The following is a 25,738-nucleotide window of genomic DNA, read 5'->3' as shown; positions in this document are numbered from 1 at the left end:
TAGATCACCAAGACGATCACCTCGCCGATCACCACGTCGATCACCTCACAGGTCTGCACATAAGCCTACAACTAGATCTCCACAAGCGTCAAACGATATAGAGATAGAGCCACACAGCCCTACATCAGAAGAGCAACAACCTCTTATCTATGATGATGGAATGGAAGATGATGGAGGAATTATTTTCTCAGATGCAGAGATAAGATATTGGATGGTCAATAATCTAGATCTCTCATCACCTTCCAAGAGTGGCAATAAGGCGCAGACTTATCTGATGAAAGAAGATGACGCAGATGCTATTACACTACCCCCAATCGACCCGATTGCGGCGGTACCTCAGAACCTAGATACAGCATTTAACAAAGCCACAAAGGTTCAGACGCCACATCTGCCAAATTTCAGCGCCAAGAAGTTCTCCACGCATAATATGGAACCCTTCTTCAAAGCGCAAGACATCGATGAGAACTATAAGCTGATCTCCGATGCCAAGAACAAGTACTACAAGATTGATGATCGGAAATTGGTTCAGATAGAAACCATGACGAGGCGTATGTTCTTCGGTCTAAATAGATCTAGAACAATAAATGAGACACTTATCTCCAGATTTCGGAACACGACCTCTGAAGATGACAGAATGATTTACTCGGCCCTACTGATGCAAAAGAAGGACCAGCAGTTTTTAACAGATCATCTGACGTCTGTCTCAGCAGCACTGACCTTAGCTCGTCGTCAAGGCCTCCTAGCTTCCTGCAACTGGGGTGAGAACTTTACAGCTCCACTATATACAGCCCCGTGGTCTTCCCCATCCATATTTGACGGAGGAATAGACACAGTCTCCAAAGAAGTCACCAAGGATTCTAGAGAAGTCCTGATGATTAAATCGATGGACACGCTAGCCAGTGTCATTCGACAGACTTCACAAAGATACTCAGGGAGATCTAAATTCACGGGCCTACAAAGAGCTAGAGACAGGAAGATTGCCAGTTCCAGGGGAAGAGATTCTTTTCGTCGCCCATATGGCAACTATAGAGGAGGGTCAGGACGAGGCAGGACACCCAGAGGTTCCCGCAACTATAAACGCTGAAAGACAGGTTCGGAACGACTGGAGTCTTCCACCCCCAGCCGTTCCAGTACAACCGTCACAAGTGGGTGGACGTCTTCAACTACACTGGGAAAACTGGGGAATACTTCAAGACACCTATGTCTCCAACATTCTTCAACGCGGATTTCGTATCCCACTACAGGCCAAGCCTCCACTAACAGTCAACCCTCACAAGTTCGAGGTAGAGGCACAACAACTACTAAAGTTAAGAGAGGCGGTTACATTACTCCTAACCAAGCAGGCCATAGAAGTAATAGAGCAAGGAAACATCGAACCAGGTTTCTACTCCCCAGTTTTCCTAGTACCCAAGAAGAACTCCAAGGAGAAATACAGACTCATTTACAACATGAGCTTCTTCAACAAGACTTACTTAAACAAACCACCCAGGTTCACTATGATACATCTACCGCAGCTACGGCAGATGATTCGCCCCATGGACTACATGGGCAGTATAGATCTACAAGATGCTTATCTGCACATCCCAATACATCCCGAATCCAGGAAATACCTTCGGTTTACGCTAGACGGGTTACATTACCAGTGGAAAGTACTCCCATTCGGAATAGCATCAGCCCCATGGTTATTCACGAGGATAACGAAACCGATTGTTATCTATCTACATCGTCAAGGGCTACGCAGTGCGTTCTTCCTCGACGACGGGATACAAGTAGATCAAGATCCACAGCATCTCAAACTACAGTTAAACTACATCATAAAGCTACTAACACAGCTGGGATGGTTAGTAAACTTACACAAGTCGGACCTAGTACCATCGCAAGATCTGCAATTCCTAGGAATCCGATTTATCACCAATCTCAACCGTATAGTCGTACCAGAAGACCGTTGGCTCAAGATCCAACAGATCATTCCACCAGCTCTACTGTCACCGCTACCACTTCGACAATGGCAGAGCTTACTAGGTCTTCTAACATCAGCCCAAGACTTGACAGTCATAGGCAGATTACAGTTACGTCCGTTACAGGTCTTCGTCAATACACATCTCGACGACCTACAACCATTCAGTCTACCGATACATCTCAGACCTCATCTATTATGGTGGACAAAGAAATCGAATGTCTGCGAAGGGATTTGTTTAGCAGAGCAGGAATTCAAGACCCATCTATATGTAGACGCGTCGCTCCAAGGTTGGGGAGCTCATCTCTCCAACCGGACGGCATCAGGGTTATGGACTCAGCTAGAAAGCAAACTCCACATAAACGCATTAGAGATGAAAGCTGTAATCAACGCCATAAGACATTGGAGCAACATTCTACAGAATGCGCACCTGATGATACATACCGACAACTCGACAGTGGCGTTTTATGTGAACAGACAAGGCTCAACGAGATCGCCGAACCTTTTGAATTTAACCTTTCAACTGTTCGAATTAATCCAAGATCTAAATCTACATGTCAAAGCATGCCACATTCCCGGAGCCAGGAATATACTAGCAGACGCACTCTCTCGGCCACATCTACCGTCGCCGACAGAATGGATGCTCAATACAGAGATATTTGCACAGATAATCAAGCAAATAGGAGCGCCGCTAGTAGATCTATTCGCCACAAGGTTCAACAATCAACTACCGACATTCGTGTCACCAGTGCCAGACCCACAAGCATGGGCAACAGACGCTCTAAGCATTTCATGGGAAGGCCTCAATGCGTACGCGTTTCCGCCCCCAGCAATAATACCTCTAGTATTACAGAAAATCAACCAAACGCAGAGCCTACAACTCACTTTGGTCGCGCCCTATTGGCCGGCCAGAACGTGGTTTCCCGCCTTAATACAAGATATCGGTCAACCGGCACTAGAACTACCCAAGCGCGCAAACCTGTTAATACATCCTCACACCAAACAGGTGCACAGAAACCCAGAAGTATTCAAACTTCACGTATGGACTGTATTAAAATGTGTTTAAACAAGAGAGGATATTCTACCAGGGCGGCAAAAGCGGTCACGCTTGCCTTACGATACTCAACGCGTAACTTGTACGATGACAAGTGGCAAAGTTTCGAAAATTATGCAACAAACAAGGGTTTTACAGCGAGAGATGCTACGCATCCTCAAGTGGCAGACTATTTGTGTTACTTACGGCAAAACAAACATTTAAAAGGCTCGACATTGTCAACATATCTTGCCGCGCTTAGTTCTGTGATTTCTATGAGAACGGGTGTTAAATTAACAAGAACACCAGAGTTACTGGCCTTACTACGTGCTTTCCGATTGGAGGACCAAAAGCGGAAATTCCACGCCCCAGCTTGGGATCTGAATGTAGTTTTACGACACCTCACAAGTGAGGATTACGAACCATTGGAATCGACAACGTTTGAATTTCTCTCACAGAAAACAGTCTTCCTGTTATCGCTAGCCACGGCAGCCAGAATATCTGAAATTCATGCTCTAGATTATGAGAGGATACAGTTTGATGAAAATCAAAAGACAGCGCACCTGGGATTAAGATGGGATTTCATCGCTAAAAAATCAACTACCAGGTCAACCAGACAGGTTATTTCACATCCCTGCGCTATCCTCAATTCTTGGATCTCAAGATACATTGGACTTATCTCTATGCCCAGTACGAGCTCTCATAATCTATTTACGTCGTTCCAAAACAAGGCGAAGATCGCTCAGAAGATTGTTCATCCCGTTATCGCCTACAAATCAGACAGAAGTCTCTCGTACCACCATATCAATATGGATAAGAACTGTCATTTTACGCGCCTATAAGGCAGCAGGACTGGACCCTCCAACAGCATCAAATCCCCATGAAATCAGGGCATTGGCATCCACCCTCGCCCTTCATGGTAACTGTTCATTGAATACAATTATGGAAGGATGCTTTTGGAAATCTAACATGGTGTTTGCTAATCACTATCTCAGAGATATCACCACCGAGGACGTCTCTGGCATTCATCATTTCGGTCCTTTGGTCCTCGCTCAGCAATTGACAGTCCCTCGTAGGCGTTAATATTCACCCCCACGAGATTATTAGATATATGATACATATATTCACTAGCTTATAACTCCATGGAGTTCTAGGGCTATGTACATATTTAGCTTAGGTTATTCAACCTTAAGCTCATACTGAGTTATATTCAGTGTACAGCTACGTTAGAGTAGCAGTTTATATATATATATTGATATATCAGTATATTAGTAAGGTAATACCCCACTTATAGTGTATATATCTATGGCTTATTATAAGGAAATATCCTAAGTCTCAATGCCTTATGAAGTTCCCGCAGGGGTTATTACAATATCACTTACTTAAATCACTAATTAATCCAAAGTATTCTGTTTACCCACCACCTCTCCGGTGGATTCTACAAGCAAAAGAGCATGAGTCAGGATAAGGAAAAATATGTAATTTTCTGAGTAAAATTGATATTTTATACTTATCCTGACTCATGAGGTTAGCCCTCCCATCCTCCCACATAACACTTTGGATTTCCTGTAAATTCAAGTGTTGGGCTCGCAAAATCAGGAGAGAGTGAAGCATGAGGCCAGAGGGTGGCGACACCTGTTCCCGCGCTTACGGCAGGGGAGGTAACTCGTGGGTGAGTACCAATTAGTGATTTTACATTGAAGGGAGCTTCAATTAAGGAGATACAAGTGTTCCACTATGTTCGCAAGAGGAAGGGGACAAGCAAAAGAGCATGAGTCAGGATAAGTATAAAATATCAATTTTACTCAGAAAATTACATATTTGGGCCCATTGGAATGTAAATTTGAAGGCCCAGACATTTTGTTTTATATCATAAGCATGGAATGTTTTATTGGTATCTGTGATTGTCAGCTTTGGTCAGTGACTTGCTGATGGTTAAATATAAGAAACTTCTTCCCGAAAAAGCTCTATCATCATGCTCAAACTTCAGTAGAGGAATTAAAAGGTTAGTTCTTATTCATATGCATATATCTGATAAAGTTGATAACAGTTTCTAAATATGTTTAACTTTTGCTTGGTCTTTATTTTTTGCAGTTTTTCATAGCCAATTACCTCATCCTTTCAGAACTAACAAAGTGTTCCGTGGTATTTGTCTTATGTATGTCAATGTTCAAAACAGTAAGAATCTGATGTAGTGTGGTTTGATATTAACAGGATCCAGACTAACAAGGTTTAATTGTAGCAGGAACTGTAACTTTAAGTTGTGTTAATTCCAACTCACTCATGCACTGTTCTACTGTAATTCAACTGTTGGTGCCAAAATACCCCGAGGATTGTGGGTACTTTCCCTGACCCTATTCTGATCTGAAGAGGTGACCAAATGAATTGGTTGTGACTTGGATGATTGCATATCGTTGTAATTTACCCTTGGTCACTGCTAGACTAACATCTTCTCTCGTATTCATAAAATATAAAAAAAGGAGCGCAGAAACTTTATTCATTTTAAGGAAGCTGAACTGTGGTAATCTAGACCTGCAAGGGTATACAGTGTTTCAGGGACTGTATGACAGACTAGGTCATTGCAAACAATGTTGATCACTGGATTGTCTCAACCATGCTCGATTATATACATCATGAAGCTGGAATATTGTTGAGAGATGCATTATACAAGGAACAGACATGCCACAGTATACTTCATTTACCACCTTGCACCACAGACAGGGGCGGATACAGCTTTTTGAGAAAGAGGTGTTTGCGTGCGTGTGTGTGTGTGCGCGCACGCACAGTTCACAGTTCATTTTCACGAGAGTTTCAATGGTCATTTTAATAAACGTTTAGGACAAAATGGGGGATGACAGACAGCTCGACTGTTGGTTTACAGACCACCTTGATAATATATACAATAAGCAGACAAACAACTAGGACCGATCGAAAAGTTGCTGTAAAAAGTCTCATTATATCATGGTCTGTATATTATTTTGACTCAGTCACACAACATTGCAAATTTTGAAAGGAAATGAAATTTGATTCATGCTGTAAGTTACTAAAAGCATATCCACATTTTTTCAAAAGACTTTGGGTAATTAAAAAAAAAGGTGAAATCACTTTGGAAAATCAAATTAAGTCCTGAAACTTGTAAAAAGGTATTTGGAGCGCACATAAAATATAAATATTCGCTATTTTGTTATTAAGGGGAGGTCACTCTAACATTCTGTATTTCTCATCCACAACATGCTGACATCGGGATATGGAAGCAAATTCAAAAACCGATTGTCCTGTTTGCGGGAAGTCCTTCCCATCTTCTTTCATAAACACACATGTGAATGAATGTCTGAATCTGTCAAATGTCGAATCAACAGAGGACGACACGATGTCAAAGTCGAACAAGCGAAAGTCAAGTGACAGGTCAGAAGACAAGGGATGGGGGTTTTTCAGACAGAGAAGTGTGTCAAAAAAGGCGAAACTTTCCGAAAGTACAAAAACTAAATCGAAACAAGAACTTGAACTGAAAGAAAGTGACAAAACTAATTATGACAGTGATGATGATGTCTCCATATTAATAAACGATGACGATGATCAACATTCAGTAAAATCCCCAAAGTTCAAAACATCGGCAACAACGCATCAGACATCGAACATCAAAGACATTTTTCATAGTTCAATTCCAAACCGAAATTCATCTAGTTCATCCAGTCATTCAAATACAACACAAGCCAAGCCGTCAAGCAGTAACAGCAGCAAGAACAAGTTTGCACCCTTGGCGGAGCGGATGAGGCCCATCAGCCTTGACAAGTACGTAGGGCAAACAAAGGCTGTGGGCAGAGACAGCCTTCTCCACTCCCTGCTGCAAGGCAATCACATCCCCTCCATGGTGCTCTGGGGACCCCCTGGCTGTGGAAAGGCAAATACCTTTTGTCTTTTATAAAGATTTATTGAGTGAATTAATGAGTTAAATTTTAAATTTGTATTCACATTATTTAAGCAATTTTACTCAATACATAATACATACAGAATGTATGCGAAACAAATTTACAAGGGACCATTCTTAATTTATGATGATTTTTATGGAGAAGCATGTACAATGTGAATTTATGTACAAGGCAAGTGACCCCGCCTGCATGTCATGTACAAAATCAGTACATGTGTACAAAATTGATGACCCCCTACCTCCACAGAACGAAATGGGTGACACGCCACCTTAAAATCGTCATCCACATCAGGATTGACAGACACAAATATGAACACAACAGTACAAAATGTGTGACATTATTGTGAGCAATAAAGTAAAACAAATCCCAGCCATTGTATTATCAGCCAATCAGAAACCTGAATAGTTGAATTTATTGAAACATGAACACAAAACCAATTGCTTGTTAAGCAATTACAATAGCACCAATTGCGTTGGCAATGTTAAGCCATTTCCATCAGTCTTAATGCCATCTGGGCATCCATGAAATCACTTGCTATGTATTTATATTAATGCATAATTTATGTCACAGTTTAATTCAGATTGTCAAGAAGGCTCTGGGTTGTTTTACTCACTGTTATATGCATATATTCTTAAGTACCCGGGTGAGCTACAGAACAGGCACTATGTTTTCTGTCAAATTCCAATTCCTGACTTTGATGGCGCCATACACTTTCAGACAACTCTAGCCCGGATTATCGCCAATAACTGTAAGTCTCACAGCAACGTCAAGTTTGTTCAGCTGTCTGCAGCAGCGGCAGGGATCAGCGATGTGAAACAGGTAGTCACCGTCGCCAAGAACGACCAGAAGATGTTCAAGAAAGAAAACTATATTGTTTCTGGATGAAATACACAGATTCAACAAAACGCAGCAGGTAGGACTTGTATTTGATTCACCATGCAGTTGTTATGTCATATCATCCCATTGTGTTCTGATAGGAAGTATATTCACACTAGTCTAAAATAAGTGCATATCTCTGAGATATGCCGAAACAATTTCACTAACCTTCAGTTTGTGTAGCTAGTCTGGAATGAGACACTATGTTTCCATTTTCTGTTAGTTTTCTCCAGCCCCAGTTTATAGTGACATATAATGCATTGAAAACCAATTCAGAATAATACTAATAGCCCTCAGATGTTACAACTGAATGAAGACCACCGTTGTAGGTTTTCTACCTGTCCATGGGCTTGCAGACCAGTGGGAGTTTTGAAGGCTGGTGATCAGTATTGTATCATGAATCAAATATTGTAATTTGTATCAATTACAATTCTCACACACTCTCTCTCTCACTCACTCACTCACTCAATCACTCTATCACTCTCTCACTCACTCACTGTTCCCAGGACACCCTGTTGCCCCATGTGGAGGATGGTACGCTCACTCTGATTGGTGCAACCACCGAGAACCCATCTTTCCAGGTCAACGGGGCCCTGCTCAGTCGATGTCGTGTGATCGTGTTGGACAAGCTGACTACAGAAGATCTGTGTGTGATTCTGTACAGAGCTGTAGAAGAGCTTGGTGGGAGGGTGTTTGAATCTCAACAAGATATAGAAGATTCCCACAATGCAGAGGATCACGGAGACAGGTTAGATGACATGATTCATATATTGTTTGGATTAAAAAGTTAAAGATGGTTAAGCTGGAGGGATAAGTAACATGTTTGTTTAGTTTTAATTTTGCCCACAATCTTTCAAGGAAAACCCAACATATTCATATTTTGTTAGCCTAATAATAGTATGATGGGTATAAGATGTTTGCATGTGCCCCAATATACGAAACCTTGTGCCCCTCACTTTGATATGGCCAAAATGTTGATGGCTGAAACATTCATTCACTTGCCATGCTAACTCATCTTGATCATGTCCGGACAGAAGACACAATCATCTGAGGTGCTGTAATTCACTGTGCAGAGTTATGTCCCTTGGGCTTGATCTCGACCAATGGTTGTGGGTTCAAATTTCAGTTCAAGTCCCAGATTATATTTCTCAGTTTGTCAGCAAACCCATGTCCTAGGGTTTCACCAAAGTGAGACTTTGGGCTTTCCTCCAGTATTAAGCTAACAAGAAATGATGTAACTGGAATCCTGTTCATATCAAATTCTTCAAAGGCATTTAGAAGTTGGTGATGCACCTGACGAAGGGGCAAGAACTAGCCCAGAACTGGTTGTGTAAAATAAATCAAGAAGTTGTTATCCTTAAGATTTGTATTACTGTTCATATCGGTGTTAAACCCAACTCATTAATTTTTATATTTATTCATTCTTTTTATCTGTTTTTCCATCATGACTGTTTTGATAGTCTTGTGTAAATTTGATTAGTGATAAAACTTAGTGTGTCACAGGGCTCCAGATAAGGCCCTTTTGGCGTATGTATTGGATAAAAAAATGTACCCACGCTTTCGAACGGTAGGAAATAATTTATAATAAAGTAGCAGATCGCACCACAGCAATGGTGTATGTCGGTCTTAGAATCATTAACAGGCGTATTTATCTGAAAAAATGATTGTTTTATTGTTTATTGACCTGTTTACACAAAACTAGCAATGTTGTGGTGCAATATATGAAACAAAACATAAGACTACTGATAATGCCATTTTAAATGTGTATTCCATTCAGTACTCTAAATGTAGGCTTAAGGTTTTCGAGTACTCCTATATTGAAAAAATAAGGAGCACGGGCCTCTGGTGTTCAAAAAATTATCTGGAGCCCTGGTATCAGTTGTTAAGTGTCCCAGGGCAGAGGGATAGCCTAGTGGTTAAAGTAGTCGCTTGTCACACATGGGTACAATGTGTGAAGCCCATTTTTCTGGTGTCCCCACCGTGAAAAGCAGCGTAAAACTACCCTCACTCACTCACTTTAAGTGTCCCAGTATCGGGAGCTGCTCATATTATCAATCACTAGTTTATATGGCCTAAACTTGAATACTGCTGAGGTTGGCATTAAGCATCAAACAAAACCTAATCTACATCTCTGTTTGACCATCAGCCCTCCTGTGTGGGTAGAGAAGAATGCCATCACAACCCTGGCTAACCTGTGTGATGGAGATGCTCGAGCTTCCCTCAATGGCCTCCAGATGGCAGTGCAGTCGCGAGTCAACTCATCCAAATTTGCATCTGCGACACAGAGCAACGGAGACGCGAACCAGAACATCGTCATCGTCAACACGGATCATGTGAAGGAGGGCCTACAGAGGTCACATGTTCTGTATGATCGGACAGGTCGGTGGTTGTCTTCGACAGAGGGTTAATTATACCTGTCAGAGTTGGCACAGTGGTTTAGTGGTTGTACTACATGCCACTGATTTGTGTACACTACAGAGTTATATCCCTTGGCTGTGACAGGATCCAATGGTAGGGTTTAAGTCCCGATGGTCTGCTAGTGCTATATTCAATCTTAAGGGTGATCCAAAAGGTGGAAGTCAGTGAGCTGATCTGCTTTGAACATTCTGCTGACTCATCAGGATCATACATCTTAAACACTCTGCAAACAGGCATTTAATCCAACAAATTCTCAACTTTAATATAAGCAGGAGACATATTTTGAAAAAAGCAAGTTTGTTCCTACAGTCCGTGTGAGTCAGAAACGGACCAATGAATTGCAAATTTTATCATTGTACAAAATTGCCACATAAATATAAATAGTACACATGTTTATCATTTACTAATACCCAACAGCTTTCTTATATTTGAAAATTGTCAAAATTGAAAATTCCGTTTCTGCGGTTTCACCCCTCCACGACAGATAACAACTTTTGCGTTTTCAATGATGATAGTTTCTTAAACAACTTTTTTGGTGGAGTCCGGACAATTTTCAAATGTAAGAAAGCTGTTGGGTATTAGTAAATGATAAACATGTGTACTATTTATATTTATGTGGCAATTTTGTAAAATGATACAATTTGCAATTCATCAGTCCGTTTCTGACTCAAACGGACTGCAGGTCTTAACATACTTGAGTGTGAAAACTTGTTTTTCTTTCTTCTGTAAACTACTAAAAATTTGTATTATTTTAACCTCAGGTTGCCCACTTTTCTACTTCGTGTGCTCAGAGTGAAGTTTGTTGGCCTTGGTTTCTTAATGTTAGCATGGGTGGCCCAGTTGTTAAAGGTGCAGAGTTACATTCTGAGGGCACACCTATGATCTTGGGTTCGAATCCAGGGTCACACAGATAATGTTTCTAATTCTAGATTTGTTGGCACAGGACCTTTGCATGTCTGTTTTACTAAAGGGGTAAATGTCTGAGACTTCACACTTCAGTGTTTGAGTATGGTTTTCCGCCGCTTTCAGCAATATTCCAGCAATATTCCAGCAATATCACGGCGGGGGACCCTCCAACATTAAGATGACATGCTGTGCTACATGTGGAATACTGTTAAAAGTGTTAAAACATAACTCATTCACACAGTCATGATGTGATTCCTCATGGAAGACCTGAAGAGCACAGGCAGTGTGAAGTGAGTGAGTGAATTGGGTTTTATGCCACTTTTAGCAATATTCCAGCAATATCTTTAGAGGAGACGCCAGATATGGGCTTCACACATTGGACCAATGTTTGGAATCGAACCTGTGTCACCAGTATGCCATTTTTAGCAATATTCCAGCAATATTGTGGCAGGAGACGCCAGATGTGGGCTTCACACATTGGACCAATGTTTGGAATCGAACCTGTGGCACCAGTATGCCATTTTTAGCAATATTCCAGCAATATTGTGGCAGGAGACGCCAGATGTGGGCTTCACACATTGAACCCCTGTGGGGAATCGAACCTGGGGCCAAGCGTGACAAGCGAATGCTTTAACCATTCGGCTATCACGCCTCCCTGTCCAGTGTAAAGACTATGTGATATATATCTGCCTGACTTCAGATCTCAGTTCTGCAAAATGATCTCAGCGCTGTGACTTTTGTATGTCATGGGGATTCTGGGTAAGAATAGTCACCAAGCAACCTTTCTTTGTCGTAATGAACTGTAATATGATAAACTGTGATGATGTAGATTGGTTGGTTGGGGTCATTTAACTTGATTTATTGAGTGTGATCTTAACTGGATGGTGTAGATGATAGCTGACTAAGTTAGTCACTGGATTGTTTGGTCCACCCTCTGTTACCTGCAGGATGCCATCCTATAGATGGAGTATTGTAGAGTTAGTCTGTCATAATTCAATGTTTGTGTTAAAGTAGTGGTGTGACGATTCATCAAAACGCATCGATGTATCGATTCATGGGCCGCCGATACAGTGAATCGATACAGAGTTTTACATTGTCGTATATCCCGATACGATACTTCAAATGGGCCACAATACATCGAACTTTGAATATTGCCGAATCGCGATATCTGTCAAGAAAAAAGACTTACTTTTGTTTGATGATTAAAATATTTGCTTACTTACTTACCTTCATAAGTAAACGTTTTTGTCGGAAATTCTTGCGTCAAGAACTGTGTCAGACATAACGCTCGCATGTTATTAACATTCACAAAGTCGGGGGTATAAACTTAATTATCTCGTTTCCGAATGAACATTAAAAACGCCAGCGGAATTTGTCGAAATACTTTAAAATGGATTTGTTTTGATCTTAAGGTGTTTTACAGTTGGTGTTAGAAATAAAGATTTTAGTATCGTGATACGTATCGTATCACCACCCTTATATCGGGATTCGTATCGTATCTGTTTAAGTGCACAATACCTTGGCAATATATCGTCGTGACTATAATTTTAGTATCGTTATGCATTGTATCGCAGGTTGTAGGCCAATACCAGCACTATGTTAAAGTATGGGAGAGTCGTATTGCTAAGACCACTTTATGGATCGAGGTCATGGTCAGTAATGGTCAGTTTTCAGTTTTCACTGCATGAGCAATGCCTTGTATGTCTTCTCACTGAGAGGTCATGGGATTGCTAAGTGGTTGAAGCGGTCGCTCGTCACACTGAACACCCGGTTCGATTCCCCATATGGGTACAATGTGTGAAGTCCATTTCTGGTGTCCCCCGCCGTGATGTTGCTGGAATGTTGTTGAAAGTGGTGTGAAACCATTCTCACTCACTCACTCTTCTCACTTCGGGATGATGGGATTGCCTAGTGGTTAAAACTTTGGATCATCACACCGACATTTTCTCTCATGGGGTATGTATGAGGATCAGTCATTGTCTTCCCCATTGTGGTACTGCTGGAATATTGCTAACATTTAAATAGGGCCAACAACCAAATCTGTTGAGTATAACATGCAACAACATTGCACTTCTCATCCTTCACAGGCGAAGAACACTACAACATCATATCTGCGATGCATAAATCTATTCGAGGCTCTGACGCCAACGCTGCCCTCTACTGGCTGGCCCGGATGCTGGAAGGGGGAGAGAACCCCCTGTATGTTGCCCGGAGACTTGTTAGGCTGGCCAGTGAGGACATAGGTAGGTGCATCAGTGCTTGCAATACTTGAAGTGATCAGTTGAGTTTAAGCTGTACCACATTATGGCACAGTTGCATGTATTCTGAGGGATACATTTGTAGCTTCTACTTCCCAGGAATGCACACTGTGTTGCCCATGATTAATTTGTATATGTATGGGATGCAGAATTTTGCATGTACATGTAGTTATATTCTGAGCATTTGAGTCCGACTTGCCTGCAACCCATGAAGATCCAGGTTAGAATTGATCTTCAGTAACCCATGTTTGTCGTAAGAGGCGACTAATGGGATCGGGTGGTCAGGCTCACTGACTTGGTTGACACGTGCCATTGTATCCCAATTGCATAGCTCGATGCTCATGATATGTTAATCACTGGATTGTCTGGTCCAGACTCGATTATTTACAGACCACCACCATATAGCTTGAATATTGCTGAGTGTGTCATTAAACAACAAACCAACCAACCAACTTCATCTGCACAGTAAAAACTTTGCTCCTAATAATTTTTAACATTGCGTATGGTAAAACACGGTGTTATTACTTCGTGTTTGACTGAGCATTCTGACTTCCAGGTTTGGCGGACCCGCTGGCCCTCAACCAGGCTGTAGCAGCATACCAGGCGTGTCACTTTATCGGGATGCCGGAGTGTGATGTGAGATCAATACTCACTTACTAGAAAATGTTGATTTATCATATGCCATGCATTGTCAGCCAGAAAATGATACACACATAGTAGTTTTATGATCCTGTGACCTTTCAGTTTACCTCAGGGCTCCAGATAAGTTTTCAACATCAGGAGTACGTACTCCTTATTTTTCAATATAAGAGTACTCGAGAACCTTAAGAGTACATATAGAGTACTGAATGGAATTTAATGGAGTGTCAGTTATCTTGTGTTTCGTTTCATATATGCACCACAACATTGCTACTCTTGTGTAAACAGGTCAATAAACAATAAAACAATACTTTTTCAGATAAATACGTCTGTAGATGATTCTAAGACCGTACACCATTGCTGTCGTGCGTATCTGCTACGCTTAATAAATTATTTCCTACCGTATCATGCATATTTTATGTCCGTACATAAGCCGATACGGACCTTATCTGGAGCCCTGTACATGTAAACAGTAAATTCAGATTTTGTATGTTTGACGCTTTAACATAGCGATATGTAGTAAAAATGTTTAAACGGTTATATGAATCCTATGAAAGCTCATCCCTGACATGCAAACTGACCTTCTGGTACAGTGAACCATGTTTGTGTAGATGTTCACGGAGTCATGTTGTTGTACTTTTGTAATGCTCTTATATAAATATTGCAACATTCCACAGGTGATACTGGCCCAGTGTGTGGTATACATGGCACGAGCCCCCAAGTCTGTGGAGATCTACAAGGCGTACAAGAATGCCAAGTCAAGTGTTCGGGAACACCAGGGGCCCCTCCCCTCTGTTCCTCTTCACCTGCGGAATGCTCCCACAAAACTCATGAAGAGCCTCGGTAAGTTGAACTCGGAGAGGTAATACTGGCCTCATAGCAGGATTCTACTTGTTCAGAATGCCGTTGTACAAAACTCTCTTAGCACTAAGCTCCCATACCTTGACATAGACTTATGACAGTTGTAGCTCTAAGGTGATCGTAACTCCCATACCTTGACATAAACTTATGACAGTTGTAGCGCTAAGGTGATCGTAACTCCCATACCTTGACATAAACTTATGACAGTTGTAGCGCTAAGGTGATCGTAACTCCCATACCTTGACATAAACTTATGACATTTGTAGCACTAAGGTGATCGTAACTCCCATACCTTGACATAAACTTATGACAGTTGTAGCGCTAAGGTGATCGTAACTCCCATACCTTGACATAAACTTATGACAGTTGTAACTCTTTAAGGTGATTATGATAACTCCCATACCTTGACATAAACTTATGACATTTGTAACACTAAGGTGATCGTAACTCCCATACCTTGACATAAACTTATGACATTTGTAACACTAAGGTGATCGTAACTCCCATACCTTGACATAAACTTATGACATTTGTAGCACTAAGGTGATTGTAACTCCCATACCTTGACATAAACTTATGACAGGTAACACTAAGGTGATCAGTAACTCCCATACCTTGACATAAACTTATGACATTTGTAACACTAAGGTGATTGTAACTCCCATACCTTGACATAAACTTATGACATTTGTAGCACTAAGGTGATCGTAACTCCCATACCTTGACATAAACTTATGACATTTGTAACACTAAGGTGATTGTAACGCCCATACCTTGACATAAACTTATGACATTTGTAACTAAGGTGATTTGTAACTCCCATACCTTGACATAAACTTATGACATTTGTAGGTGATCTTAACTCCCATAGGGTGATTTGTAACACTAAGGTGAACTCCCATACCTTGACATAAACTTATGACATTTGTAACACTAAGGTGATCGTCCATAAACTTATGACATTTGTAACTCCCATACCTTGACATAAACTTATGACATTTGTAACACTAAGGTGATCGTAACTCCCATACCTTGACATAAACTTATGACATTTGTAACACTAAGGTGATTGTAACTCCCATACCTTGACATAAACTTATGACAGTTGTAAACTAAGGTGATCGTAACTCCCATACCTTGACATAAACTTATGACATTTGTAACACTAAGGTGATCGTAACTCCCATACCTTGACATAAACTTATGACATTTGTAGCACTAAGGTGATCGTAACTCCCATACCTTGACATAAACTTATGACATTTGTAACACTAAGGTGATCGTAACTCCCATACCTTGACATAAACTTATGACAGTCGAGGCGCTATCATGATCCTGTGGGTATGTTTAGTAGATTTGGTGATGTATTTGAGGAGGGTTACACTGTGACATGGCTTGTATAGTTTCACAACCTGATGCTATGACTGTTTCTGTGTAAAACACAACTCACACACTGTTTCAGACTATGGGAAAGGCTACAAGTACAACCCGGACTACAGTGAACCAGTGGACCAGGAGTACTTCCCAGAGGAACTCAAGGGTACAGACTTCTTCACATAAGAGTTGCCTCCCCTGAAAACCTGGCACGCCATCACTTATATGGAACAGGTCACTTGTCATGATCCGTTTGTTTGTTTTTTAATGCTGCCCTCATATCAGCAACATTCCAGCGATATGGTGGCGGTCTGTAAATAATCAAGTCTTGGCCAGACAATCCAGTGATCAACATCATGAGCATCGTCGTACGATGCAATTGGGATACGATGACATGTGTCAACCAAGTCAGCGAGCCTGACCACCTATGACGACAAGCATGGATTGCTGAAGACCAATTGTAACCTAGATCGTCATGGGTCTGTCATGATCTGACTTTGGTTAGGACAGTGCTGCAATTAGAGAGGTCCTCAGCTGTTACTGACTTATGGACATACAGAGTGAGTGAGTGAGTGAGATGGGTTTTACGCCACATTTTGCCATATTCCAGCAATATCACGGCGGGGGACACCAGAAATGGGCTTCACACATTGTGCCCATGTGGGGAATCGAACCCCGAGTCTTCGTGACGATCGACGAACGCTTTGGCCACTAGGCTACCCAATCACCCCACCTACAGAGATTTTTACATCTTTTGTTTCAATATAGAGTTCAAGGTTAAAAATTCAAATAAAAATAAACTGCAAGAAGAATATTCAAAAGACATCCTTCATAGAGAATTGGAGATTTGCTGCTTGAAGTCTACTTTGAGCAAGTCATAAATGTTATTTTCCTAATCAATCTGGGGATGTGGGGTAGCCTAGTGGTTATAGTGTTTGCACATCACACCAAAGGCCCAGGTTCGATTTCCCACATGGGTACAATGTGTGAAGCCCATATCTGGTGTCCCCCACCGTGATATTGCTGGAATATTGCTAAAAGTGGCATAAAACCATATACTTAGTCACTCACCATATCAATCTATTTTGATGTAACTCTATTATACAAAAATCAAAACTGCTGATTGCAAAAGAATGAAAAAGTTTTACGTTCTTAGACATGTCTGTGTATATATGTAATTTGTGTACAACGATTTTGATGATTGAAACTCAAAATGAGACCATGCATGATAAAATCATGCTCAGTTTCTTTTGTATATTTGTCTCAGTGTGGATGTGTGTGTCCTTGACCAATCATAGGTCATAAAAAATACTTAAAATAAAACTTGGCTGAAACATTTCAGTCCCCAGTGAAACGCATGTCTTTCATCAGAGATGCCAACATCTACGATTTTATCGTAGTCGCTACGAATTTTAGCCTCAAACTACGCCATTTGCACTAGAAATTCTACGAAATTTGAAGAAAATTCATTAAAATTCGGATATGTAGACAAAAACATATATTTTCGTGGATTAAATACATTTTCGGACTTCACTCACCTTCCATTCATCAAATTTAATGACATATTTGAACTGGAATCATTGCAAGTAACAAACGTAATTTTAGCAAAATTGTCTATCAGAAATCTGAAGCTGATTTCAATACCTTTGCGATTTGCCCCACTTATTGTGTACCAGCGGAAAATGACGATCCTATCGGAATGATTTGACCACGTGACCGTACCTTCCGTTCGATTATACGAAACCGGTATGTGAAATTAAAGCTTCACTCTTGATTTTAAGTATTTAGAAGACTACAAATTTTATGGTCAAACTTCTAATTTTGATCCTTGACACTACTATTTGCAACACTTTGGGGTTGGCAGTTCAGCTTTCATCTGTTAATGAAGAGCTGTTGATTATTAACATTGTATAAAGGAGCACCGTGGAATGTCATATTGGCCAAATAGCAAATGATTTTGTTTGAGTTCATAACATAAGAATCTATCTGATTCACGAACACTTTAGGACACAATTTCTGGTAAGACTACAGAATACCGGATACCTTCCGCCATCTTTGAAAGCACGCGAGTTTACTTTTGGTTAGGGTTAGGGTAAGGGATAGGGCATGGTTTAGCGTTAGGGTTAGGGTGACGTGACACTAAACAATATGGCTGGTAGGTATCCGGTATTCTGTATGTGTACCCAACTTCTTTCAGTCACCTGTTCAAAATGACTTCACACCAGTTTGAGTCTTGCAGCCTGGGTTCCAAGCCGTAATATTGCTGGAATATTGCTAAAAGCAGCGTACAACCATCCTCACTCGCTCACAAAGCCTGGTGAAACAAGAGACACCCTGTTTTTTTATTTATAATCATACATGCTATCAATGACTTCACACCGGTTTACCCTGAGTCACCTTGTTTGTAACATCGGAACCTGCTGTCCATGATTTATAGGGTGGACACAATACAAGGTACCTGCTTTCAAAGGATTTATTTGTGCCCTCTCGCCATTTACCATATCTACGGGTACAATAAATAACAGACGTATTTCAAGCTTTTGGTGAAGGAAAACATTTTAATTTTTATTTGTGTCTTTAATTTTACCCTTGTAACATGCTGATGTCTGAAACTATTTGTGTAAAAGTACTTTTACATTGTCTGTGTTTTTACAATGATATTCTTATTATCACGTTAACAATAGAATTGCAAACAACAGGAACAACACTTGGACAACATAGAATATCTATTAAATATGACATGGTGATTCAAATGACCCAACAACATTGTGAACGACATATTCTAACAATATATGAACTTACATCAACAATGTTTAAATACGTAATAAAAATAGACATGATACAACAAAGAGGTATAACGTTTTCACATAGGAAACTGCTGCACTTACAAGCAATGCCCTCTGGGAGATTTTGATAACATACCAATTCTACGGTTACTTTGGAAACCACTCGATTCCACGTAGTCTTTAGTCACAGGTTTCAAATCGTCACAACCATGTCTGACTGCAACACCCGCATCATCCCAAAGCTGCCTTCTCAGTCATTGTCGGTAGTCATTATAAAATAAGCATTGGCCTACTCACAGGCAAAAGTTATTGTGACTTGAATTTATTTCATTCGGAATCTTCAGAGCTTCCAACCCCAAGAGAGAGAAAATCATGAGATGCCTGGGTCCAAGGGCCGCCTGCCCTGACCAGTCAATGGTGGAACCAGGTGGGGGCTTCCGACGCATAATTGCAAATTCCCTTCTCAGCTAATAATAAGTCAATGAAAACGATGTATTCAGACCTATTTGCGTGATTTAAGTTTTGTTTGAGATTTATCGCGTGAGAGTTGGCAGGTATGAATGTTATGAATGAATTTTTGGGGTGTGTTAAAATGGTCGAAAAAACGCAACCAAGCAGTGTTTGTTCGAAAGGCACGACATTTGCAAGAAGCTTGACATATTCGAGAAAATGGCCAGCAATGTTCACTGTTCCAAGGCCAGAGACGCTTATCCTTTCCAGTCAATACAGTCTTAAGAAGTTAGGAAACACTTCTTTTCTTCGTTCTGGAGCAAGTTCGACATGGAATATGACAGATGAAGGGGTATTGGTATTCTTCAGTCTGGTACCTCGCAGCGTGACGTTGCTCGTAAATTTCCGCAAAACAAATTATAGACCGTCCCCATAATGGCCGCCCAACAGTAACGACATCACGTCAAGACCAATGGATTCGAACACCACCTTCGACACAGGTTCCAGCCAGCAGCCCGCACAATACCCAGCAACGGAAATTTTTATGTATACCGCTACACTCGTTACATAAAATACATAAATCAATTCTACCGGTCTAGAATTTTCTTAAAAAATCATTTCTTCACCGATCTCGTTCCAATTTGAAATATAGGTTAATCATAACATACAAAAACAATATACGATTGCAAAAGTTTAGATTTTCATTTATAAAAATTATTGTCCAAACAGTGATTCGAACCCCTGTGCTGTGAAGTACCGAGATGAGAGTTTCTATATGACCGCTTTACAGTTTCTTGCAACCAGTGACGTTCCAGTATGATAACACCAGGCCACACGCTGTACAGAAGTATTCCTGTCAAAACAATATTACTGTGATACGATTGCCGACCTCCTGACGTGTCACCCACTGAACACGTCTGGGGTGACATTGGCGGATCCGGTGTGTGTGTGTGTGTGTGTGTGTGTTTCGACCCCGCCCCTTTTGAAAATGACTTAAGACCACTTAAGACCCTCCCTTTCAAAATTCCTGGATCCGCCCATGGGTGACACGGAACAATGTTTACCTAGTTATCCGAATCCCCCAACAACGCTGCATATCCTTCCTCGGAAATGGAATGATCGTCCCCAGGTATTTCATCGACGTTTACTGCCCTCAATGAGGCAAAGGTGCTAGGTCTGCACCAATGCACAAGGTGGATACACTTGCTACTGACCGTGCGAACTTGCTCATGAACCCTCTCTTGTGTCGTAGATCATTTGCATATGCCAGGTTGGGCTGGGACGAGTCCAAATTTTCTACCCGGGTACCCCATCCCCTATTACCCTACCCTACCTGGATACCCGTTATGTTAATTCCTGACATCAAATTTGGAAGAAATGACAATATATTCTTCAGTTCGGAGGCTAAATATTTGAGTTTTTCAACATCTTAACCATGTATTATATTCAAAAGAAGTGACTGTAAATTATGTCAAAATCTTCAAAGACAATACAACCTATTAATCATGAAAGAATGACATATTACATTGTTTAATCTATTAGTCACATGATCATAACGGGGAATTGAGACTGATACCCGGGTCCAACTCAATACCCACCCGACCCGGGTATCCGGGTTACCCTTCCCAGCCCAAATGTCAGGTGCGCTCTTCTATCGCTTCCATACCTTGAAACATTTGTCTTTTTATGTGATAACAGTTCATACGCAGCATTAAACGTTTAACACTGTTGTTGCTTTGTTATTTGTGAGTCACAATAACTTTTACCTGCATACCTATATTTTACCTACCTTTAATATAACAAAACATCGGACTCAACCCATGTCAACGCATGAACGCTCCCCAGACTAAATGGTAGCATTTGTTCATAGTATTGTGGACCATATTTCTCTGCAGATTTGTTCTGATTGATTTTCATTCTGTGTTTATCGCATGTGAGTTGCATCAACTATCGAACTGAAACAAAAAGATGGCACAACAGTTTAACAACATTGTCGAGCAGCGTCAACACCTGATTGGCTCCAGAGCTGCCTTGGTACAAAACGGCTTGGTACATACCTTTGTACATAAAGGTTATCTACAGTAGCCTACATATGATTATAATGAATAAACGATTGTTCATTGCCATGACCAGGCTTTTGATTTCGTTTGGAAGATGTGCACGTCCAATCCTGAAATTTCCAGAAACACCCAAACATCCTCTCCTCAGAGGAAGCGTTCTGAACAAAACCCGTCCTGAGGTCAATAGTTTCCATGACAACCAGCTGCTGTAACCAAAGTGTCCTAGCATCTGGAACAGTCCTGGTGGTATTCATGGGACGGATTACTGGGTAATGGAGACACACCATGATAGACACTTCTCTACACAGTGAGGTGGAGTCGTCGTCTTGCCCAGAGGAACAACCAGAGCTGATGCCAGTTCCTAAAGCTGTCATCGCTCAAGATGTACCGATTCTGGCAGACAGTGGGTCTGGAACAAAAGAAGCTGATTACAGACAGGGAAAAGGGTAACACTTATCTTTTCCAAATACATATTCTGTAGAATTTAGTACATATCGAAGAGGTCTTGCTATTTGCAAATGTCATATCAGAATGAGTATGTAGTTTCGAGGCAGGACAGTGTGTAGATATCTGAAGAGTGCGAAATCGGGTCCTCCGGAAGCGCTCGTTAAATCTCCATCATCATCGTCGACCCACATCACTGGAGAATGCAGGATGGTGGGGACAGCCTCGTGGTTCGATATCCTACATGGGTACAAAGTGTAAAGCCCATTTCTGGTGTCCCCTTCCGTGATATTGCTGGAATATTGCTAAAAGTGGCGTAAAACTAAACTGCGAGTGTTGGGAACCAATTACTGGGTTTAAACGATGGAGCAATTAACAATTTTGCGCACATTTCGGTCGTAGGATGAATGGTTAGACGACTATTTGAGGACTTCTTTGCATCATTTTGTAAGTCAAGGTCTAACACATGTGATAGTTGATTTATCAGTAGTTGAATCTCACCTCCAACTTGGTCGTCTCATCAGTGAGGACGTACTGCTGCTTGTTTCGAGACGCCAGGGTCTTCAGTTTCTCCCACAAGTTGATCACCAGCTCAGGGTTCACGTCCGGCTTCCTCAAACCGCCTAAAACACCATCACACCATAGGCAATGACCAGGTTATAGCACAGAGAAACATTTAAGCGAAAGCCCCTGGAATATTGCGGAAAGAGTCGTAAAATCATACTCGCCCTCGTCATACAAAATGCATGTACATATTCCCAAAGACTCATTGATATATTACACAGTCTCAAATGATACAACTAAATTGTTTTCCAACTCTATATTTGGTTAACATTCATTGAGACATACCTGCACCATAGGTACGTTTTTCAGCAATATTTTGAAAAGTGAAATAGATGTGAAGGACTCTTGGCGTGATAAGACCCGTGAGAACATAAGAAAAGTTGTCGAAGACATGACTCCGTCAATGGCCCCGGATGCGACTGGTAATGGTGCCTACAGTGATTGCATAACTCGTGACAAGGCTGGTGATGGTGGCTGGTGATGGGTGCCTACAGTGATTACATAGCCCGTGACAAGGTGGGTGATGGTGCCTACAGTGATTACATAGCCCGTGACAAGGCTGGTGATGGTGCCTACAGTGATTACACAACCCTTGACAAGGCTAATGAAAGAGCCTACAGTGAAGGCTGGTGACGGTGATAGAGGATACTAAACGACCTTCCATGTAATGCCATTTTTTATCAAAAGAGTTAAAGATTTGGTATCAAACGAGCGAAAGCGAGTTTGAGACTAAATCTTTCACGAGTTTAATAAAAATGGTATTTCACGGAAGCGAGTTTAGTATTCTGTTTATTACTCCCCCAAATATATTGATAGAAACTGCCTACAGTGTGATGTCTCTCAGTTTTCCGTGAGTCAAGCAAGGTCAAATACCATTGTGACAGAGGTATTAGCATTGTGACATCATAACTGCACACCATTATGACGTCATACGTCTAGCGGTATTACACTAGTGTAATATTGTCGTAAAAATATTACGCTGCAGTATTTAACAGGCGAGTAATAGCGTACAGTATTACACTGACCTGTGAGGATGCTGACGATGACGCCAACAAACAAGGCTACCAGGACCGAGGACCCGCTGTACCACATGTAAGAGAGGCGGTAGATAGCCATGGGTTCAGGAGGTGACCTGCCGATAGAAGCCGTGATAACACTGGATTATGATAAACATGAAGGCTACCCGTGGTACTGTTCTTCTACCAAAGCTTTCCATACCCACCCGTGAAAGTCCGGTTAGAATATTGATCTTCAGTAACCCTTGCTTGTCGTGAGAGACGACTAACGGGTTCGGGTGGTTAGGCTCGCTATCTTGGTTGACACATGTCATCGTATCCTAATTGCGTAGGTCGATGCTCATGCTGATGAACATTGGGTTGTCCGGTTACAGACCGCCGCCATATAGATGGAGTGCGGCGTAAAACTAAACTCATTCATTCATTCATTAAGCATGAAGGCGAAAGAATTCAGCCTCGACTATCTGACGAACATGATTCTTATGGCCGTGAAAGACATAATAGCGGTGAAGATTATATGAATGGATCACTGAAAGTCAGTCATGACACTTGGCGTTCGCATACAGGGTCAAGACGAACTCAACTGTTAAGGCGAAACAGTTCGCTGTGCAGAATTGAACTCCTCTGTTTTTCCCGAATCCAGCCGTGATTGTGATATTTTCTCTCTCAGCAGGATACCCTTGCTCGTGAGTGAGTGAGTTTAGTTTTACGCCGCACTCAGCAATATTCCAGCTATATGGCGGCGGTCTGTAAATAATCGAGTCTGGACTAGACAATCCAGTGATCAACAGCATGAGCATCGACCTACACAATTAGGAACCGATGTCCTTGCTCGTGTGTTTCACCTTGTATGGGTAAAACTCCCATGACCTGCATCACTTTGGGCTTCGTTCCCACCAAGCGGACACTCCGTGTTATTAGTGAAATATTGCTTTAAACCAACTCACTACACATCTATGTAATCAAAACGAAATAGTGAGTGAGTTGGATTTAAGGCCGCTTTGAACATTATTCAAGTTATATGAAGGTGTGTCAACACAATCTAGCAGCAAAGCCCGAGGTGATGCAAGTCTCAGACGTTTATCTGTTGATGAAACTAACGAGCACCAGTATGTTCCTGAAAAACCTAGAATCATAGGATTCTGGTATGCCAAGGGACGCAACTCTGCACAGCGAATTGTCTCGTCCTTGACGACTGGGTCACCCATAATCTCTCAAAACAGAGTACACATTGACTAACATGACCGTCTGCAATACAGGCCCGGAAAGAAATATACCCAATACAGCCCATGCAAGTCTAGAATATGTGTCAGGTCTAGATTACCACAGTTTCAGGTAAAATGGTGAAAGCCGCTGGCTCCTTTTTTGATATATTTTATAAGCATCATGTAGGAAGTGTTATTTATTTATTCTTTTTTTTTTTTTTTTTTGGAAAATATTCATTTCAGAGACTAAACAAGTAGTAACGTTCATATTTCTCCATCTAAATTGAACATATCTGTGAACCTTTAAGCTCTACTGCCATTACTCACCTGCTGGCAGCAAGGGTTGTGTTTACCATGACGACGGTCATGTTGCTAAGCAATGACTTCATAGTGGTAGCTGCGGTGAACGTAGCGTTATCGGCCGTCATGACGTCACAGTTGTCGGTGGTGATGTTAAGGATTTGTGGTCGAGATCCGTTGACAGTTGCGCCTATCACGACCCAGAAGCTGAACACAAGGCCCGATAACAGAGCGGCTACAGCACCCTGCACCAAGGCAATGAAATACAAGGGTAAGGGCACGTCGTACCTGGTTATACACAATTGCAGAAAACAAATCCATAGACTTATCATGAGTAAGTGAGTGAGTTTGGTTTTACGCAATATTCCAGCAATATCACAGCGGGGTACACCAGAAATGAGCTTCACACATTGTACCCATGTGGGGAATCGAACCCGGGTCTTCGGCGTGACAAGCGAACGCTTTAACCATCAGGCTACCCCACCGCCCCCATAGACTTATCATGAACTGCCCTGCAAGGTATCAGGCAAGATGTGGGCTACTGTAACTGCATGATGCCTTCACTTTCATAACGATGCCAAATGACGTCATATATAATCTGATGCACATGTAAACAAAGATCTGACCATCGGAGGCCAAGTAAGGTAGTTGGTCGGTTGGTT

General features: G+C 41.4%; 2 protein-coding genes across 2 annotated transcripts in view; one reads left to right on the top strand and one right to left on the bottom strand.

Moving 5' to 3' along the window:
- The first annotated feature begins 6,213 nt into the window (after window positions 1-6,213).
- On the top strand, window positions 6,214-16,600 carry LOC124283472 (ATPase WRNIP1-like). The gene is given in 9 exon segments (XM_046719532.1): window positions 6,214-6,891; window positions 7,637-7,777; window positions 7,779-7,832; window positions 8,302-8,543; window positions 9,942-10,174; window positions 13,207-13,362; window positions 13,934-14,013; window positions 14,694-14,859; window positions 16,340-16,600. Coding segments are annotated over 9 exon segments (1,824 nt in total). The 5' UTR covers window positions 6,214-6,237; the 3' UTR covers window positions 16,438-16,600.
- Window positions 16,601-25,184: 8,584 nt separating this feature from the next.
- Window positions 25,185-25,738, bottom strand: part of LOC124283473 (sodium-coupled monocarboxylate transporter 1-like) — a 35,955-nt gene continuing 35,401 nt past the window's right edge. Inside the window, exon 11 of the mRNA XM_046719533.1 lies at window positions 25,185-25,321. Within this exon, the coding sequence (XP_046575489.1) occupies window positions 25,312-25,321 (10 nt within the window). The 3' untranslated portion in view covers window positions 25,185-25,311. The remainder of the gene's footprint in view (window positions 25,322-25,738) is intronic.

The sequence above is a fragment of the Haliotis rubra genome, unplaced genomic scaffold, assembly GCF_003918875.1.
Source record: "Haliotis rubra isolate DU_JTF1 unplaced genomic scaffold, ASM391887v1 Scf317, whole genome shotgun sequence".
Taxonomy (NCBI): Eukaryota; Metazoa; Mollusca; class Gastropoda; order Lepetellida; family Haliotidae; genus Haliotis; species Haliotis rubra.
Note: the sequence above shows the minus strand (reverse complement) of the source record. Positions and strands in the feature narration are given on the sequence as shown.